Source organism: Argiope bruennichi, chromosome 1, assembly GCF_947563725.1.
Source record: "Argiope bruennichi chromosome 1, qqArgBrue1.1, whole genome shotgun sequence".
Taxonomy (NCBI): domain Eukaryota; kingdom Metazoa; phylum Arthropoda; class Arachnida; order Araneae; family Araneidae; genus Argiope; species Argiope bruennichi.
The window spans coordinates 13,997,199-14,019,719 of NC_079151.1; the positions used below are offsets into that span (position 1 = coordinate 13,997,199).

The 22,521-nt window shown below is 31.6% G+C and overlaps 1 protein-coding gene across 1 annotated transcript in view; it reads left to right on the plus strand.

Annotated features, from left to right (window-relative positions):
* Window positions 1-20,103, plus strand: part of LOC129962394 (uncharacterized) — a 44,643-nt gene extending 24,540 nt beyond the window's left edge. The window contains exons 10-21 of the mRNA XM_056076151.1: window positions 435-570; window positions 3,428-3,589; window positions 5,499-5,686; window positions 6,200-6,353; window positions 6,598-6,692; window positions 7,772-7,907; window positions 10,313-10,507; window positions 14,780-14,976; window positions 16,656-16,809; window positions 17,434-17,528; window positions 17,615-17,750; window positions 19,801-20,103. Of these exons, the coding sequence (XP_055932126.1) occupies window positions 435-570; window positions 3,428-3,589; window positions 5,499-5,686; window positions 6,200-6,353; window positions 6,598-6,692; window positions 7,772-7,907; window positions 10,313-10,507; window positions 14,780-14,976; window positions 16,656-16,809; window positions 17,434-17,528; window positions 17,615-17,750; window positions 19,801-20,004 (1,852 nt within the window). The 3' untranslated portion in view covers window positions 20,005-20,103. The remainder of the gene's footprint in view (window positions 1-434; window positions 571-3,427; window positions 3,590-5,498; window positions 5,687-6,199; window positions 6,354-6,597; window positions 6,693-7,771; window positions 7,908-10,312; window positions 10,508-14,779; window positions 14,977-16,655; window positions 16,810-17,433; window positions 17,529-17,614; window positions 17,751-19,800) is intronic.
* Window positions 20,104-22,521: the final 2,418 nt, after the last annotated feature.

The window sequence follows — 22,521 nt, forward strand, 5'->3', positions numbered from 1 at the left end:
AATATTTAAGCTTCCACCACATTCTATACTTTTAGTATTTTTTTTCTAGCAAATATATAATATAAACTAAATATAAAATATAAAAACTTACCTAATAATTTAATACCATTAGCAAGTTAATAAAATCGAATAATATAAGAATATCTCTAAAAATGATTACCAAAATGAATGGCTACAAAGTAATATATAAATTAGATGAATTTTAAGAACTTAGAAAATAAAAGTGTAAAGAAATTGTAGAGCCTAATGAAAGAAAATTTAAGTACCAATGTTAGAACTATAATTATATTTCAAAATAAGAAGTCTAAATTACTAAAGTATACTCCCGAGTATCCGGCCTAATGTGTCTATTTTTCTTCTTATGTAAATTTACTAGTTTTTTAGTTTTTGGATATCCCACCTTATTGGATAAATAAAAGTTTTTCTTTTCCCAGCATGTCAGGCCACCGCTTGAGCAGTACAGCGCAACCCGGTATTCATTTTTATACTGGTACTAAATTCATGGTTCGAGCTCTCACTGAAGGTCTGCGCAGAGAACTTAAAGCACTCAACAGCCACATCCGGATTGGAGTAAGTTGTATAATCGAGGAATAAGAGATTTTTTTTTAGGAAAAATTTAATTTTAATTTTTTTTAAGAACGTTGTTAGTAGTTAAAACTATAAAAAAATGGCAAAAATATGGCGATATTTTCTTTCAATTTCAGTTTTGCCATACCACTACATTTAAAAGCAGCGGGAAGGATCCCGTCTTAACTGTCTCGCGTATTCTCTAATAAAGAGGTTATTCCAGAGAACGGTTTGTATGGCAAATAGTGTACAATAATCACGAAATATTAACCTTTAGGGATTATTCAGCATTTTTACGGAATCTATTGTGCGATACTTGGCGAGATTTTTGCGATTTACATCTGGCATAGTATTCGAGTATCAAATGCGTGTTTTTTGCTTTCGTTTTCGAAACCAAAATTTGACACAAAACTGCACTTATAGTCACAAAAATCCAATTCCAAATTTGATATATTTAAGTCATTGTATTTTTGATTTATCGCGCTTACATGTTTCCGAAAATATAAGCCGACAGACGGTCAACTCCTTGCTGAATTTGACAGATGTCTACACGATGCATCTTAAATCTCTGTAGTACTGAATTCTATCCATCTGACTCTTTGTTTTTCTAGTTATTATGTTAACTTATATTCGAACAGCCGGACAGGCAGACTTCCTCTGAATGGATTTTGCTTAAAACTTGATGTTAAGACTGTATACCAAATTTCATCAAACAAGCTGAAAGCTGTTTTAAGTTCTTTCCTACGGACAGACATAATATCAAAAATGTGCTTTACAAACTAATAAGTCTAAATCGTAAGTTCGAAATTTTAGACTATTACAGTATTTTCTCTATACTTCGCATGCAAGAAAGTAAGAATAGCATCGTAAGCAAAAAAAAGAAAAAACTGTGAAGAATTTTTTAAAATAACCTTGCTGTTCATAAGTCACAAATGCCTGCACGAAATGAATTATGTTCCGGGAGCTTTAGTTACCCAACTTAATACCAGTACCTCACTGGTGAGTGCCGCAAAAATCGAGATGAGAAGCATCCGGAAAGATGGCCATTTCTCGCTGTCTCTAGGAGTACAGCAATGATGTTAATGGATGATCTCAGTTTGAAGCATAAACCTCCAAATTTTGTGTCACTTGTTACCACCAGAGACTAAAATGGATAAAAGCAAACCACTCTGCCGTATAAATTGTTTATAAATTAACATATATTCAAGTTTTAATTCTTGAAAATATAAATTATACAAATAGGTAATTCCTTACACCGTGATGCATTTCATCTCATATTACGTGATAAGTTTTCTTTATTCCCGAATAAAATTAAGGACGGTTTGTTCTTCAGTTTTTAATTTTAAATTTAGGGACTACTTTTAAGTACAGTTATACAGAATTCTGTAGCCATTTATTAAAAGAATGTCGTATTTCTCTGTATTAAGGTACTTGTGGCAACTACGAATTATCTGCTTTGTAAATAGCTCAAGGGTAAATCGATATAATTCACAGCATATTAATGTGTTTTTTTGTTTAAATTTTTATGATCTATAATTCAACACGTCTTTGAATTCTTAAATTATCCAGGATTGTGAAATTAGTACTCAATTATTGTTTGAGAATATTTATCGTTTACATACAGAAAAAAAATTATTTTTCCAATTTCAGATTTTTTCTTAAAATTACAGTGTTAGCTTAAAAATATACTTTTTTACTTATTGCATTAATAAGTCAATGACAATGGGAGGAGCAGTTTCCCATAATAACCAAAATTATTTCAAAATTCTTAGTAATTATAATCAAAAATGCGATACGTGATGTGTTGTTAATTTGAAATAAAGCTTCTTTATATTCGAAAATTTAAAAAAAACTTTGTCGTCCAACATTCTTAAAATACTTTTATAAACTTTTTACCTTCTGTATATTGTAGATACTGGATCTACGAAAATATCACAATATCTATGAAAATATTACAATGGCATAAATTCACTGCAAAAAATGGACTATTTACGTGAAACTAAAATAATTTAAGTGCAGCGTGTTTACGAATTATTACAGTACCCCAGAGTATTAATTTTTCTGAATTTATATATAATATAGACATTGTAATGTCCTGATCTAGACTGATCAAATAATGAAGCAGAATTTTCAGACAATTCTTTATTTTACAGCCCGATATATGCAAAGAACAACTTGTTCTAATCTTGGTTAAATAAATAGTTATTTACAGTAGGAGATACAATAGTCGAAGGTTTTTCTTGAAACTCAGTTCATCACGTCAACCCGACCACTCCAGGGGTAGTTTCTCAGACTCCGAACTCGTGGGCGTAGTCCAACCGTCTCCTGCAATTCGTTTCTTCTCTCCTCCTAAAAAAATCTCCGCACTTTATTTCGGTGACAATCTCCCCTCTTAATTTACATTGGTCATGTGAGCTCTCTTTCGACCAATCGGGGTTCAGCCATATGCTCTCTCAGCGGCGCCAGAGGGTCGTAGGAAGGTCCTTTCACAAAGAGAAACATCTAGCATCCATGTTTGGACACCCCTTTCTCTTTGACGGTACTATCAATACCTTTTGGACGAGGAATTCCACATGCGGTCTTTCATTGTAGTCGCTAATGAACAGATGCGAAACCATCCAGGTGAAAAGATCCACCATCTGGCTATCACGAGGAGTTTAGTAAGTAACCGCGACGACACAGCTGGCTGTAAATGTCTTATCAGTACTGGGAATCGGGGAATGTTACAACATATACTGAACTCTTATGCTATATATATAAGAGCTTAATATATGTGTCTATATTATATATAATTTTCAATAGTAGTTTGCTTGAGTTCTCAAAAAAGAAGTATTTTATTATATAATATTTTCTTTTTCAGAGTGTCAGTCCTGGATTAGTGGAGACGGAAGCTATAGACATCTTTCGAAGTAAAGATCCTGTTGAGAAAGCTGCCGATGCCATCAGTGCCATGAAAATCCTACAGGTCCAGGACATCGCCGAGAGTGTCCTGCACATCTTGAGATCTCCTCAACACGTAGAGGTGCATGACATCATGATACGATGTTATGACCAAAAAACATAGTTCAGTGGGAAAATTTATTTTCAATAACAAAAATGCCAAGTTTTCCTAATTTCGAACATTTTTTTTTGTGATTTCCTATTCAATAAAATTAAAAATATCTGCATGAATAAGAATTGTCATGATTATCCTTTTTTCTTGTTCTTGAGTTTTTTTAATTTGGTATATCTGTATATGTCAATGTATATGCGTCGCGAATCTTCTGTCGGTACCAAGGTACATCCATTTCTTGTTTCATTAGGAAGTTCATCTATACAAAACACAAGTATTTTCCACATCTTTCGTCGTCGCCATTTCTAGATACAATGATGCATGCTAACTGCAAGTTTAAGACGTTGAGATCTTGAGACAAACAACAAACTCCATATTATCAAATCCCATGTACAACCTTGGCCCTCATTAGCGAACAGAAAAGAAGATACAGTTTTAACTCGTTGGGCATAAAAACAAAATGTTTTTATGCTTATTTTTTGGAAAAACTATGTCTTTTAAACTCATTTCTTTGTATATTCAAGTACTCTCAATAACATGTCACATCCTACAATTATTCACATTTAACGAAAAATATTATTTCAAATCAAGGCATAAGCATATTTAGGTTATTCTACCTTTTATTTCTGATGCACTTTCTGTGAAATCACAAGAACGATCTTGTCTTCAGACAATATAAAAATATTAAGGCTTATAAACGCATCCAACTGAAGCAAACAAATTATTTTTTCATAAAATTTCTCAATACTAATAAGAGTTAAAGAAGTTAAAATTAAACAAAGCAAGAACAAATCCATTATTTATCAAAAATTATATTGGCTGAACCCAGGAATTTCCTAGGCTCAAAATTAACAATAAGGAATCTGCATTTTAAAACATTTCGAACATTAAAATTTTTTTAAATAACTAAATAAAAATATTGTATGCAAAAATTTGATGTTAAACATAATCAAGTTAAAAAAAGTTTTATTACTTTTATCAAGAAAAAGAATTACTATGTAGTTTCTTAACCTGAGAATTTTTTTTTTTTTTTTTGCTTCGAAGGCTGTATTGTTATTAAAATGGAAGATAGACTTTAAGTTCTAATTTTAAAAAATGAGAGTAGAAATTATTATTTCTTCTAAAACTTATATACTTTTCTTTTCTGAAACAATCAATCAACTAAGGTAATGTTGTAAATAATTGTCTTTCAGTGATCAAATTAAATTAGATACATATAACTTCATTTTCATTTGTTTCCCTTAATGGAATAATTTTTCAAGGAATTCATTGAAGTGGAATATTGGTTATATCAACAAATTTGCTGTTTATTTTTCAAAACTAATTCCCTCGTTTTTTGCAAAATCAAACATTTAAATTTTCAGTGAAATAATTTAAAAAATTTTCTTCACTTATTTTTTTCATTCAGAATTAAAATATAAAAAAAGAACTATCTTAGTCTTTTTCAGTCATATTTTATTCCTCTGAGGGGATGAAGCGTGCCCTAGAAGTGCTAAAGGTACACTACAAGGTTTCCCTCTTTTATTGGGAATACAATTTAGAAATGCAAGATTATAAGAGAACTCCAAAATCAGGATGAAATTAAGTTTATTTTCTGACACGGGTCATATCTCAAATACTCAAAGGAATTAAAAAATGCGATAGTATTCATCATGCATTGCATGTATTTCGAGTTGCTAATTACAAACTTAAAACCACATTCAAAATGCAAAGTTGAATTATTTTCTCAAACTATGGAGAATCTCGAAAAACAGCAGTAACCATTCAACTTTCATTCGTTTCCCTCTTGAAATGCAGCTATCGTTTTCGAATTGTAAGATTGATTATTTCCTTATCCAGTTAAGATAAGCAGTTGAACACCTGCTTACGATGATCAGAGATGGAACCTTGGAGCGGAAGAGTTGCTCTTGTTACCGGGGCTTCTTCGGCCATTGGGGCGGAGCTGTGCAGAACTTTGGTGCACCATGGAATGATAGTGGTGGGAATTGCAAGACGAGCGGACAGAATACAGGCCATTGCTGAAGAGGACAGAGTCAAAAAGGCCCCCGGAAAATTGGTGGCTATTAAGTAAGTGGAAAGTGAGTCACTTCAAAACAAGGATACTGTCAGTAGAAGAGAGCTATTATTTCTAATTATTCATTCTGAAGGGATTCGTTTATAAGAAATGATTATTTATAATCAATTTCAGCTCCTTTTAACAACCAGCAGTTCACCTGGAAATTGCTCGTGTTCAACTAATTTTTTTATGCATAACTTAATATCCATGACTTCCTTAGAAAAGTATTTTTCAATTTCCACTTCAGACAGAATTTTAAATAGCATCATTTAAATCATTTATATATTTTCTGCTCTTTGTGTCCATGAAACCTCTTAATGAAGCCGTATTTCCCAATCGCATAAAAATAGTAACCATTACCTAATATCTAGTTTTAGTTTCTCTCTTGCGGATCGTCTCAAACTACTTGCAAAGAAGCTCTCAAATGGAAAAAAATTACAAATTATTACACGTATATAATCTTTTACTGTGCGCGAAGGAAATTTTATTACGTGTTTTAGCAAATGCATAATTTATTTTCCCAGATGTGACGTTACTCAAGAATCTGAAATCTTGTCCGTGTTTGATGAAATCCGCAAGACTTTCGGCCGCCTGGACGTCTGCATCAACAACGCCGGACCAAGTTACAATTCTCCACTTTTCAGTGGCACCACTGCAGAATTTAAGAATATGCTAGATGTGAGTAAAACCATTATTTTAATTATTTTTGAACTTCATTTTTCTAAAATAGAGTAAATCCATGACATTTCTTTGCATATTTTCAAAATATGTTTTGGCAGGAGATTTCCCTGTCTAGGACAAAGATAAACTCAGCTGTTATGCCTTATATAATCAAGACAGTTTATGCTCTCTGCAACTTCATGTGTAATTTTTGTTTAATTTTTTTTCTTTTAATTGACATTTTCTATGATATTTTCCACAGGTGAACGTATTGGCTCTATGCATTTGCACGCGGGAAGCTGTGAAACTAATGACCGAAAAGGGAATAGATGATGGGCAGATCATCAACATCAGCAGGTAAAGATCTTTCATTACGTTTCTGCTGTTGCATCTGAGGCATACTAATTAAGAAATATAAGATCCAATGCTATATCTAGACGTAAGACTCTTTTTCACTATTACTACAAATGTTTTGATGTCGAATGTCAGATTTAATCATGAATTTAATGAATAGAATTACTAGCAATCAACTCTTCATCAGCAATAGTGTGTGTGTGTCGGCCAACATCTTATCTTGCTTATTGATATAAATTAAATCTTGAAGTTATATCTTGCAATTTTGCTATGCACAATTTAGATAAAAGCAAAAATATAAAATAGAACGATTTTATTTAATCAAAAAAATATTCATCAATTCTTGTAATATACCAGTCACGTGACAATTTTTTTTTTACGTCTCCAAACATCTTACATTTATGAAGTTGAGGTTTGCGTCAACACTTTGGGGGAGGGGGAGAAATTTCAGCACCGTAGAACTTAAATCAGTTATGATTGTTGTCATAAAAGGTTTTTCGAATTTCTCTTAATAGTATTCAGTTGAAGGAGCTATTGGAAATTTCAAATGCAGGTTTTTAAGCTTCTAACATTCTATACTTTTAGGTATTTTTTCCCAATACTCATGTATATACATTATTACTTTAATTAATACAGATAAAATGTTATCTACTAAATAATTTTATTCAATTAAATACGTTATAAATTGAAATATAATTTTTTAACAATGATTGTGAGAATGAATGGTATATTATAAATCATAAAGAATATTCAATAAATTATAATTTTAAGAAGTTACAAGTTGGAAATCTTAAAATGCCAATATTAGAGTTATATTTATATTTCAGTATAAAGCATGATCAAAAGCCTAAGCAATTATTTCAAACAGCAAAGAATTGATTTCAATTTTAAGGACAGAAAATCCAATAGTTTCTAAATGAAACGCCCTGGTATAAGACGCCAGCATCTGTTGACATCTGTTCCGACATTTTTATTCGAGTTTTCAAAACTTCACACATCTTTATTATTCGTAAATTTATTGATTATTTACTTCTTGGAAAGCATGTACCTTCTGTTTCTTTGAAGCTTTTTGTTTTTCCCAGCATGTCAGGTCACCGTTTGAACAGCACGGAGCAGTCTGGTATTCATTTTTATACTGACACTAAATTCATGGTCCGAGCTCTCACCGAAGGTCTGCGCAGAGAACTTAAAGCACTCAACAGCCACATTCGGATAGGAGTAATAGTTTTTTAGTCAATAAATAAAAACATTTTTATAAAGAAAAAAAATTGATTTTTAGTTTTCTTTAAGAACATTTTAGTTAAATCTATAGAAAATAGCAAAAATGTGGTGATATTTTATACAATTTCAGTTTTATCATACCATTACATTTAAAACCAGCGAGAATGGTCCCCTCAGAACTTTCTCGCATAGTCTAATAAAGCTGTTATTCTAAAGAACGCCCTTGTATGACAATGGTGTACAATAAACAAGAAATATTAACCTTTGGGGGTTATTCAGAATCTGTTGTTTAATACTTGGAGTTTTTTGCGATCAATCGCTGTATACTATTCGAAAATCAAATGTGTGTTTTAGACGCTTTGTTTCCAGCCAATTAAAACCAAAACTTGAAACAAAACTACAATTATAGTTATAAAATCACATTCGAAATTTAACTCAACAAACATATTCGAAGAGGGGTAAGTTATTTAGTCGATAAATGTCCTTTTTTCAAAAAAATTATTTTTGATTTTTCTTTAAGAGCACTAATTGTTGTTAAATTTATATAACATAATGGAAACTTGAATATATTTCTCGTAAATTTAAACTTTCGCATACCATTAGGTTTCAATAAATAAATAAACTTAATAAGGAGAGAAAGTATTTTCCAGTATTATTTCTTTTCGAAATTAACATTGTTACTCTTAAATCATTAATACAAAACAGCACCCCGAAAGTTTTAATTCTATTGTACAATGAAGCAGGAAGATAATAAGTGCTTTGGTCACCCATTACCACTGGATGCAAAACTGCCAAATCTATACATTACATCAAAGAAAAAAATGCATTTTTAAAACATCATTCGTCAGATTTTTAAAAATTAAAATGGCTCTAACTAAGAACGGGAAAATTAATAGAATATAGTCCTTTCTGCAGCTTGGAAAACAATTCAGTCTAAATTTCTCAATTAGTTTTATGTTACAAAAATATGATGTTCAAAAGTTTTTTATATGAAAGAGTTTGTTAAGTTCTTTCAAATATTTGTGTCTCAACGAGGGCTAAAAGTACACTTGATCATTTTCAGATGTTTTTAGAAAAAGGAAGATAATATATTGGCTAACTCTACAGGATGCCTCTCAGACTTTCGTATGATTTATATGGAAATACAAAGCAAAAGCTTCCGTATCTGTACCGATTTTATATCAACAGAAGATCGTGACGAATAAAAAAGAATAAAGTGCTATTTTAATTTTTAAAGAAATACTTCTTTAAAAATTAGAATAGCACTGATAAAGTGTAAAAAGAATCTAATGCAAGCTAACATTCAGGATTATTAAGAATTAAAGTACAGTAGACTCCCGATTATCCGCGCCTGCCACGCAAAGTTTTTTTTTTTTTTTTTTTTTTTACTGATTTCTTCAAAAAGGTGCAGTTTTTCTGTTATGCTTTTGTATTTACATAATACATTACAGTATTAAAACAGTATATATGTATTAATTTTTCTGTGTATCCTTGACGCCTCTCGCAAGTACAAAGCACTTTTCTGTTTTCATTAACAAAATGCATTTTAGGTTAGTTTTGAGTGATATACTAAAATATTAAGCGTTAGTTAAACATTTCCTGCTGTTTATTTTACGTTTTATTGTACATAAAACGATTTTTCAAAGTTGGAATGACTGTTTCCTCTTTTGCTATACCCGTTTTTAGCTTTTTTCGGATTATCCGCGATTTTTGTTATCCGCGGCGGCCCCGCCACCCAATTCCGCGGATAATCGGGAGTGTACTGTATAATTAATCTAATTTTGTCACATATTATATATTTCGCTTATAACGTCACTAAATTGTTTATGAAAACATGATGATGTCTTTGAGTTGAACTATTATTTATATTACTGCCTGATAAATAAAATGTTAATGCTTCATGAACTATTATTTATTGTGCACTTGCAACAAAATTATTATTTAAATAATTTTTATACTTCTCACTAGAACGGTGCGTTAGGTAAACGATACTTTTCTGATTTTTTGTTTGTTTATTGCATTTGTCAGTCAATAACATATCAGTCTCTAAAAAATTTCAAAAATAACAAAAATAAATTTTTTTAATTTTTCAGTTTTTACCATCTAAAAAAGATGCCGAGTTTTGTTAATATAAATAAAAACTTTTTCGAAAGTAATGAAATTCTGGTTCCCGGCATTCTTAAAAGACTCTTATAAATTTTCTACTTTATGCATATTGCCGATATTGAAAGTATCGAATGCATGTCTACATAATTGTCAGAATAGCCTACAATGCCACGACTTTACCTCAAAAGAGGGACAGTTTAAGTGAATGGTATTACCGATTTTCTTAATTACTTTTTAACAATGTGATTTGGCACTCATAAAAGAAGCATTTCACTATATAATATCTTCTTTTGTAGAGTGTCAGTCCTGGATTAGTGGAGACAGAGGGTTTAGACGTCTTTCGAAGTAAAGATCCTGCTGCGAAAGCTTCTGACGCCCTCAGTGCGATGACAATCCTACAAGTCCAGGACATTGCCGAGAGTGTTCTGTACATCCTGAGGTCTCAACATGTAGAGGTGCATGACATCCTGATGCGATGCTATGACCAAACATCATAAAGTTCTAGGCTATTCGGTAGAAAAATTTATTTTTACATAAATAAAAGAATTTTCTAGTTCACAGTATCTCTTGTATTCTTCAGCTCAAAAATAATTTTAAAAATATCTGCATAAGCAAGAAGTACAATGATAACTTTTTTTTTGGATTTTATAATTTGCTCTATTTAATAATGTCATCATATGTCATATGAAGTTTCGCGAATTTTATACTAGTAACAAGTTATTTCTATTTCTCTATTTCATCAGAATATTTTGCTATACGAAAAATATTTGTTTCTTTATATTATTATCACTGCGTAATCAATCACTTCGTATCAAGTAGTATCACTCAAATCGTAATCAATGAACCTTAACATACTTTGAAATAGCATTAAAATTTCCATTTCACTCCAGTAAATGGAGTGAATGCGCAGTTATGAAAAATTGAGTAAAAATGATGACATTCATTCATTTGCACTCATCTTTGTAAATGGTTCTTTCTCCCCTTTTCTGCCTAAAATGAGAAGACGCTGTGTCGGAAGGCATTGACAAAATAATATCAATAAAACGCAGTAACAGTTCCCTCTCATGCTTCTAAGCAATTTATCAATGATTTTTAATCATAATACGATGCCCAAACAAGAACTATAAATACATAACTTGAACAAAAATAATCGATATCAAGATCTTTATCAATAAATATGCTATTTTTTTAATAAATCATTTATTCGAAATCCCATCTACTTTAGATTATATAAAATTATAACTTTAAAGCACAAATGCTGTCAAATCACCATCCAACAGATTAAAGAAGACCTTTACGATGATCAATTACTTTGCAATTCTTCCCGATATTTTTTTGATGACAGATTTTTATATGCTTCAGTATTCAATTCCATAAATTTCAAGTATGATAAAACTTAAGATAATGCTTCCAAAGTTTGTGCAAAAGGCTTTTCAGAATATAATTTCAGAATTTCCTATAAATTTACTCCTTGAAATGAGATTATTTGTTCTTTCCGAACTAAAATGAGGATACAATGAGAATAAATAACAAACAGAAAATATTCTAACAAACATCATAATTGCATATCATAATTCAAAGCAACATTGCAGAGTAGTTATTAAATATCCATAAAATGAGGGAGCCATTTTGAATGTGAATAATTAAAGCGTGGTTGGAGAAAGGAATAAACCCCTTTCTGCACTTTTTTTAAGTAAAAAGCAAAGTTTTGAAAATATATAATGTTCAAATTACTTACAAATTTTATTACGAGATGGTACTGAAGTCTGAAAAACTGAATAACGATATTTTCAATATCGCCACCCTTTGTCACAATATCTGGGTGCAGGCTCAAAAAAAAAATTAGCTCATACCCATAATAATGTCTCAGAAGAAATGGATTGACGTGCTATACAGATGTAATGCTCAACTTCTTCAAGAGTAAGTACATTTTGCACACACACACACACACACACACACACACACACACACACACACACACACACACACACACACACACACACACACACACACACACACACACACACACACACACACACACACACACACACACACACACACACACACACACACACACACACACACACTGTATTTCAAGTGTCACCAGAGAAAAAAAAAGCAAAGATTTTAATCTAGTAAAATGGAAAATCATTTCATGCTTGCTCTCATATGTTTGAGATAGTAGCGCAATAGCACAATCACCAAAGTGTTGGTTTAGAAAAAGAAATGATGCGGACATATGATGTTACTGGATCCGTTTTGTGCAAGAAGCGATGTGCGATTGAAGTTTTCTAAGACACTGTCTTTTACATTAAATTAATGCAGAATGTGAAAATATCGTTCCACAATTACAGTTTCGTATGGACAAATAAGCCAATGATCCTGTAGTGAAAGCTTATAAGCCAGTTAACAGCTACTCTACACGGGCAATTGCTTTTGCATTGTGGTCATGTTACTCGGCTGCGAACCACAAGGTCCCAGGTTCTATCCTCGCTCATATCAATCCCGCACAATTCTTTAAAGAACATAATGGCCCATATTAAGACTTCTGTCGTATGCGGTGATGATAGATCAGAAATAAGGGGATTTCCACTTCACAAATTCTCCGTTTTGTTTATTTATAAAGCATTTAATGTGAAAATTAGCTTCATCTAAAATTCGAAGGGATTCCACGTCGATATAACTGCTATTAATTTTTAGAAACAAATATTTTGAGAATATTTTTTTCTCGATTGGGGGTACAAACATTGAGAGGGTTAATGGGGCTATATCTAATGTGGAAACGACCGTAATTTTTTTAAAAACAATATTCGTGTAATGCATCTAGCATGTTATCCATGCACAGCAGCAACATTTCGAACAGACGACAGAGGGCATTCTCGGATGTTCTGTTGGACGATCTGGGACCACTCGTCAATGTCTGCCAAATGCTGTCCTCTACATTTCCAGAACAACTATCCTTCAATTTGAAATCCGCTGAAATTTTCCCAGCAAGTTTTTACTGCGTTCTTCACTGTTATTATGGTCACAGAGAACTTCCTTTGGAAAATTCGCCTATACCCTCAACGGACAATAAACTTGCACTATTAGAACAGCAATGTCACAATATTCTTCAATGATGGAATGTATGGCATAATCCAAAAAACAGAGAAGAACACTAACTTATTATTCTACAGCAAACACAGCTTTCTGATCATCACACAAGACGTTATGTGGTATTCTTACAGAAGTTCTCGACAGCACAGCTTCATTGCTCTATTTCTGACTAATTTGAAACTTATGCAATATTTAAAGTTTAATGCTCTTCTAATAAAATTATATAAAGCAGTGCTATTTCATAGGATCACCAAAATTTTTACCAATGCCAAATATTTTTTGGACACGCGGAATGTTGAATTCCTCATAGATTATACTTACAGCAAAATATTTTCATATTGACAATTCATAGACATAAAAAATATTTCATAGACATGAAAGAATATCATATTAATAAATGATAAATGGCTTGATAAAACTGAACCTTCGATTCTGTAATACTGATAAAAGAAATTGTATTATGAAAAAATATTGAGAATGAACACCATATACTTTAGTTTAACACTTAAATACGCGGCATTCCTATACATTCCATTATAATAAAACGATTACAATTTGGAATTTGGCTACTGGCTCACATCTGAATTCGTTTTCAGGGCAATATTGCTGCTCAGACGGATAAGAAGAACTTCTGAAATATAGGCGCTTGCATTGTTATAAGGGATTTGCTGTTAATGTTTAGAATCAGTTAAGTTAAAATATTTTTGTTCTGTCATAAACCTGTATTAAAGAATTAAATTATCTGACTTAAGATATGCGACTACGTTCGGAAAGAATTTATTTAAAAAAAATGTTGTAAAACTATTTTTGAATTTTTTCATAAAACAGCATGAACCAAAATATTTTAATTGCCAAACATTTCTTAAAAATTAAAAAGACGTGATTTTTTTTTGGGGGGGGGGTCTAAAAAGAGATAAAGATAATCTTTGTATGATTTGCTCAAAATTTTGCAGGTAAACAAAAATATATTTTCTAGTTCCAGAACTAAAAAAGTTCTTCTATCCAACCTATGCAATTGTGATTCGACTTCTCAGTGTTTTTTCGCATTGTTAAACAATAAAACAACTACAAAATATTTCTAAATGAATAAGTTGCTTATTCTCTGGTTCTGGAAATGCCAAAAATTTTGTAAATTTATTATACTAAATTTGAACAAAAAAAAAAAAAAATATGCATCAAATTTTAATTTGTGATATTTTCCATAAGAAAATTCTACCAAAATTTAGAATGTGAAAAAATGGCATTTAAATATATATACTCTTGCAGAAAATCAACTTTTCAATGTAGTCACGTACGCTAAAACTGATAAATCAAGTTAAATTTCATAATTAAATCACACTTTCACAAAAAAATCCATAAGAAAATTCGTGCTAAATTTCATCATGTTCAATTACATCAAAGTTAATTATACGTATAAAGCACAATAATTTTCCATAATACAAAATCAACGACAATAAATGCAAATAAAAAATAAGCTTTAAAATTAGACAAAGGAGGTTTTCTTTCAGTAATATGACAATGCAATCAAATGAAATTTTAATCATTTTTTGGAAGAATTAAAAGCCTTTCATTGTTCTTGGAGAAAAGAAAGATATCTTATCTCGACTAATACTACAGATAATGAAGATTACTTCACAGAAATTCGGGCATCGCCTCAGTCATATTAAAAACTCAAAATGGAACGTTGGAACGGTCGCGTTGCTCTTGTGACGGGGGCGTCGGTGGGCATAGGAGCGGCTATATGCAGGGCACTGGTGCAGCATGGCATAGTAGTGATTGGATGCGCCAGAAATGTGGAAAAGATCAAGGCGATAGCAGAAGAGGATGCCGTTAAGGCTTCGCCTGGAAGGCTGGTAGCCATCAAGTAGGTCCAATCAAATATCATTTATTTCTTTGCATTTTTAAGTGAAATTTATTGATAAGTGAACACTTCCCTTTTTCAAGACGGAGATGTGACCCTTCTCCATTCATATATTTGTCCTTCAAAAGCATTTTGTTTCATTTGAAGCTTTGTCCAAACTGAGAATTAAGATTTAATGCATTTAATAGATTATGAACTTAAATTTATAATTCACTTTTTAAAATCTTTCTCAAAAATCTCTTCAAAATACTCCCTAAGACAAATTTAAATATATCCAAAAATAGAAAGGCACTTCCTCCCTCCCAAAAAAGAATCCAATAAAATTCACATCAATTTGGATAAAATTACTTTGATGCAAAATTTCTGGTATAAAAATTTTGCTTCTTAAATCCAATAGAGATCCGAAATATTAAAAAACAGAAATAAATAGAAGCCTCTTCAAAGAGATCAGATTAAAATTCTGTTTATGCAGACATAACCATGGCATTAGAAATTACCTTTGAAATATTTTATATCTCTGATAACCCTTGCATAGGACAAACAGAACAGACCCTTGCAACAGACAAAAATTTAACAGAAGTGTAAATATCAAAATTAACAATTTTTATCAAACAATTCATGACCTTAAAAGCAAAGATAGCAGGTGAGTTAACACCCGTTTCTAGAACTTTGAGGGGCCCGATGTGAAATGATTAAAATGTAAGGTATAAAATAAAGATTTTGTTAATAAAAAAATGTCTATATCTGTTTAATTTAAGCGGTTATAAATGGAGAGTCCGAATACGTCACACTCCACAACAAGGGGGGGGGTCAAAATGGTAAAAGGATGCACAGCATTGACAGCAACATATTATTTCCTTCGTATGGATTTCACTCATTGGATCTTGTAGGAAAATGTGGTGCGGCCAGATTTTGATGCCAGGATATTTTTCACGGACCGTCACATTAAAATATTTTACGTTAAGCTGCCTTAAATATTAACGAAGAATATGTTGAAAGAATGCAAATCTCATTTTTTACTTTTGGTTCCTCAAAATGAAACAATTTTAGACAAGTGGAAACAGCACTATAGCAATGTGATATGTCTAAACTAAAAAATTGGCTATCGTGCATATATGATCAATATCAACATAATTTTTTTCATAAAAACAGCTCAAAAATCTTGTATATGAGACTTTTCTCATATTTGAAGAGAAATGATCATGATTCATCAGATATATTGTTCAAATTTTTCACGATATATCTCATATAGTTTGAGTTTGTAAATCTGCACCTTTATTTTTGTTAATACATCAATAGTGTCGGTTACACTTTTGAACAGTAACTCCAGCTTTTTCACATTAAATTAGCATCTGAAATTTATATAAAATTTTTGTGCTTTCATCGAATTCCTAAAATGTAATCTTTCCTTCAGTCCATGCATTCATTATATGATGAATCTATATATATGTGATTGTGCATGCATGTGTGTATGCATATATTACGGTTAATGTGATGAATCTATTTTTATTACTTCTAACTGTAATAATAATCTATTATTAATAATAACTGTGTTTATTATTAATAATAATGAATTAATCATATTGACCATATAATATGCTTTATCTTATATCATTTCATTTTTATTTATTGAAGTTTATTTTATATTTTTTATGTTTCGTTTTCTAATCTGTATTTTTCAGATGCGATGTGACTCAAGAGTCTGAGATTCTGTCGATGTTCGACCAGATCCGCAGGACATTCGGCCGTCTGGACATTTGCATCAACAATGCCGGACTGAGTCATGACGCACCTCTGCTCACCGGTGCCACTGAACAGTGGAAAGATATGCTCGATGTGAGTACACAAATATTAAGTTAGATTGACTTGTATGATGAAAAAAATTGAAAAAATTAAATTTAGCTTAACTAAACAAGAATCGAGTCTACTGATTGAAAATGAATGCGGGAAGACATAGAACATATGATGTTCCGAATATACAATTAACTGTAACAACTTCTTTTTATCTTCAAAAAAGAATATTCGTATTAATTTAAATATATGTGGAGGTGATGGCCAAACAATAACAAGTTCGAGTTAGTTAATATTTGTGAATTTACTGAAAATATAATCACGTTAATGATGTACAAACTGATGATGGCAAATTTACAGGATGAGACTACGATAATCTGGTTCAAAGTAACAACACGTCGTAATAGTTCGTCTTGTAAACAACACGTCGTAATAGTTCGTTTTCACATTCGTCTTGTAAACAACACGTCGTAAAATTTCGTCTTCACATCACCTCGTCTAAGCGTCAACTACCAGCAACTCTCGTTTCCTCAGGCAGAGGCTCTATTCAATAGCTAGAAGTGAGGTACCTGACACCACATATATTTCTATTCAACATTCATTTTGTCAAGAAAAACTTGCTAATTACCTTTGATACCTTAGTGAATGCTAATAATAACATTTTTGCAGGTGAACGTAATGGCTCTTTGCATCTGCACACAGGAGGCTGTAAAATTGATGCGTGAAATCGGCATACATGATGGGCAAATCATCCATATCAGCAGGTATAAGTTATGTCTTTCGAAGCAATATAATAGTATACTTGTTTCTATGAGCAATTTGAATTAAGAAGATTTTTTTGCTTTTAAAGCATTGGGGGACATCGTCAAACATCTCAGGGAATGCCGGGGCTCCATTTCTACTGTGGAACAAAATTCATGGTGAGAGCGCTTACTGAGGGACTCCGGAGAGAGCTCAAAGCCCTCAACAGTCACATCAGAATAGCGGTAAGTTAAATATGAACGTATTCTTTTATTCTAGAATATCATGGTACATTCGGCGCTGTGCAAATCAACTGGCTTCTAAAATACGCAGCAAAAGTTCAAATATTTTCAAACTAAAGCAGTTCGAACATGAATAAATTTGATGTTTCTAGAAGCTGTACTTGAGAAAATATTATTGCTTCTGTTTCCATTTAGGAAACGCGCATTTATACTAAGTCCGTGAATTCAGGTATTTATTAGATAAATGCAACTGGACAACTTTTTATGTCACATAATTTGATGAGTTCCGCAGAAAAAAAAAAGACAGATATTGCCAAAAATTATAAAGTAGGAAATATCCCAATCTTCAGGAAATTTCGAATTAGTTATATGTAGAAAAAAATTTAAGGAAACGCCCAAGCAATCTGCCTGCCCGCCGCATAACACTTTCACTAAAAAATAAGCGATCAGCCTTATATAACATTTCTATCTAATATTCAGTATATATTACAAATTTAAAAAAACAAAAACTAACCATTTACCATAATTGGATTTTAGAACATTGCGTCGCTAAAATTACAGTTATTATAAAGAAACAAAATAAAAATTCGTGCTAAGCTCAAAAGATGTCAGTTTAAGAGACGAAAATTAAGAGAAAAAAAAAGAGACTAAGGTCTATTTAATTTATTTACTTTTAATATAGTCACTTAAATACTTTTAGTATTCTATGAAAGTGATTCTACATGTCCTTTAACAATGACACTTTTCAGTAATCAAGTAATTAATGCAACAAATGCATCTTTATCTTGAAAAGAAGTTTACAGAAGAAAAGTCTTATTAACTAGGGCAAAAATTTATTAGTTAGATAATAAAGTTGCTTATACAGACAGTTCAAACCACACACGATAACAGTTAAATCAATAATTCGTAGAACTTCAGTTAATTATTGCACCTAAATAATAATATTGGTGGAAAAAATTGGACTTAAAAGAAATTTTTTATATATGATTTTAGTATAAATAGATATTTTAGCAAGAGTTAATATTTTTTTTGGTAAAAGCAAAAAAACTTCCATAAAAAAACTTTTCATATTTTTTGGCTGTAAAAAATTTAAAAGAAAACGTGAATTTTTTAAAATAAAAGTTGGAAAAACTCAAATTTATAATAAAATTTAGAAGAGCAAACACTCTGATAACAGAATTTGCTTTAACATGCAAGCTAATGATTGGGCTAACGTTAGAAAAACAGATTAACATATAAATAAAAAGGGAGTTTTCCTAGACCAGGACCAGGAAAATTCCAATAAAGAACTCTGTTCCAAAGATAAAAAGAGTGAAATGCAGGCAATTTTTTTCGGGGGATGGTGGAGGAATTGTAAATTTTGCGCCATAACAATGAAATATAATTTTGAAGGCACTTAGCAACAATAGAGTGTTATTCTATTCTGTCGAAGTAGATTGAAATTTCCTCCTGACCAAGTTTATATTATTCTTTCTAGCAATGTAGAATAGAATGAGATGCTCTTCCTTGGTTATTAAGAGGATATCATTCGTCTAAGTTAAGAAAGAGAACTGTTTTAAGTAAATATTTGAAAAACTTAATACTTAAAAATTTTATTTAAATGAAGCATTTAAAATAATTTTAGATATGTAAATACTGCGCAAGGTCAGAAAGAATTTTATTTTTGATCATTTTCGAATTTTTACAACGGAAAGAAGGAAAAAGATAAAACAGAACAGGCAATCCCCTTTAGAATATCAGATAAAAGGCAAGCACCGTTATATTCCTTTATAAGGACTCTTACTTGAAACCTTTTTCGGTGCGCAGGAATTAGAAAAAGAAAACGCATTCTTCGTGCCCCCAATACGCTCGTGCCTGATCATTCAGTCTGATTAGGCAAAAATCTTTTGTCATATGCTGTTTGAAATAAAGTAAATATCTAATTTCAAAATATGTTTTTCCGTTTACCTTTGAAATCAAATGCACATTTATTTATCATTCCAAGCCGCAATATTCGTGAGATAAATAACAAATGTTTGCAACGAATTTACACCAACTTTATTTGCCGTTGCAGAGCCTAAGTCCTGGTGTGGTAGAAACTGAATTCTTCGAGCGCTATCTCAAGAATGATCTGACACGCAAGGCATCGGACGTCTTCAAATCCATGAAGGCCCTTGAGGCTAAAGACATAGCAGACAGCATCCTGTATATTCTGAAGACACCATCGCACGTAGAAGTACACGACATCATTCTCAGACCTTATGATCAAGCTATGTGAGAAATTCTCCGAAACTTTTGCTATAAAGAAAATTGAAAATTATGCTTAAAATAAAATGATGCATTTTCATTCTTAGAGAAATTTGCTGTTGCAATGCTTTCATTTATAAAATGAGAATCTTGCTGCATTCCACTGATTCAATTCGTATGACATTTTCGTTACTTTTAGGGTTTCGATTCGAGTTATTGTATTGTAACTGCTAAATTGATTAAACTTTTTCGAAACAACCAATATCTACAATACTGAGAATTAAGTTGCATTCATTTTTCATTTGAAGCTACATGAAGAATAGCGCTAAATTTGAATTATGATCACAACGCGAGACCAACGTTGGAACCAGCTTTCCTCCATACTTCGACACCACACGAGCCGAAAACCGTTTAATCCATTAGGTATTTTAATGGAGCTGGGCTTTCAATCTTCGACCTTCTGATTTCTATATCAGGATTATAATGGCTCCAAACTGTAAAAAGTTTAATTCGGTACTTGATCAAGTAATGATTTAGATTACCGCAGAGCAGAGAACAAGAGCACAATTTCTTTTCTCCCTTTTTTTTTTTTTTTTTTTTTTTTTTTTTTTTTTTGACTGTGGAAGGTTATTTGAATATATTGGTTTTTATTTCGACTGGAAGTCTTTATTTTATTGGCCAAAAGGATAAAGCTTTTACACATCTACTTTAAAAATAGTGTTCAAAGCCCGTTTTGTAAATAGACAAAGCTAATTTTTGCTGTGGCTTTAAATATGCATTTTTTCTTTTATAAATAGTTATTTATCAAATGCCAAAATGTTAATTTTTTACAACACAAATCGCAGAGAGACTGGAAGGAAGAAAATCTGTGAAATTCATAAAGGGACATTCACAGTAATATAGGAAGCCATCTCAAATCTAATTAAATGGCCAGTTAATCGCCCTAAGTATTTTTGGCGAGAACTACTGGAAAATCATCAGGCAACTACGATCTCCTTGAAATGAATGAAGTCTCCATAAGAATCTAACGAAGCAACTAACATGAATTGCACTTAGGATCTTACTGAATTTTATTTACAAAGCTTTTTTCCCCCTTTATTCCATTATTATTTTATATTTGTTTTCATTTTATCTCATTTCATAACTTTTAAATAGTATATTTCAAAAATTCTCACTGTTTGAGCAAAAAGGAGCTTTTGTCATGTCGATATCCATGCGATTATGAAAAGAGAGAAAATTGACGGAGAACGTTAGGATGATATGACGATGATTAGCAGCACCAAACTATTGATTTTTTTTAAGTTCAAGATAAAATTAGGCGCACAGAGTGATTCTAAAATTATGTAGCAAGCTTAAAAAACTAATCAGGCATTAAGTCCTTTTTACAACAGAGAATATAGACACAAACGTAAAGGGCGATTGCTACAAGAAATGGCTTGTAAGTGAATTCAAGTAAAATAAACGGATACATCAGATAAAGCAAGATGGATTGAATACAAATTTACAATTGGATAACAGCACAGTTGCGTTCGAAACTTCATGTTTTATTTTGAAATTAACCTGTTTTCGTGTGCCTCAGTTACAGAGACCTATGATTTTAGAGTCAGCCAGTATGCAATCCACAATACGAAATCCGAGAAAAGACTAGTTATATATTGATGATTCTATGCAATGTTCAACAGTATAAAACAGTATAATATTCAACAGTATATGAGCTTATTTCCCTTTACAAAATCTCGAAATCAGCCTTTTCGAAAGATTTAACTCTACAAAGGGGTGATACGCCGCAAGACGTGCTTGTGGCTGGAATTCTGTGTTAGATTGACTTTGATTTAAGTCCCGTTATACGACTTTACGTCTCACCTTTATTTTTCCAGAATAAAGGAGTTCTGCATACACAAAAACCTGGTTGGTTTCCGCATCTCAGAATTGACAATACTGGTCACTCTCGGATTCGAAAAACTTTCACGCTTTTGCGCATGCGTCGGGAAGAGTTTATTTTATCAACGAAGGAGTAAGAGGGAAGATGAAAGGAAGAGACGTTTACTTTAGCATTAGAATGGATTCAGATTATTTGCGGATTAAGGAAACATAATAATTGCCCATTTTTCTACGTACCACCTCTTAGCGAAATACAATCGTCGAGAAGCGCTAGTTTCGGGATCTTTAAACGAACAATACACGATGGGAATTACTAAAAATAATCGCATGATTAAAAACATATTCGAAGATATTTTTTTCTGGTACTTTGAAATTTTGGTACTTTCCTGGTACAAAAGAAATTGCTTATAAAACGTGATTAAAAATTATTGTTCTTGCGTGTCATGTAATAGAATACTCTTGACTGCCATCTATAAAAATAACCAAAAGGTATCTAAACTTCTCTTTCCGCAGACGATTCAACAGTTTGACACTCTCTTTGATTTAGAAATGTTGTTGATTTTTGACAATAAATTCCGAAACTATTATTCAAAAAAAAAAAAAGACATTTTTTTTCATCACCTTAAAATTCAAAAGGAAAGAAAAAGGGAAAAAATACTTCTGCAAA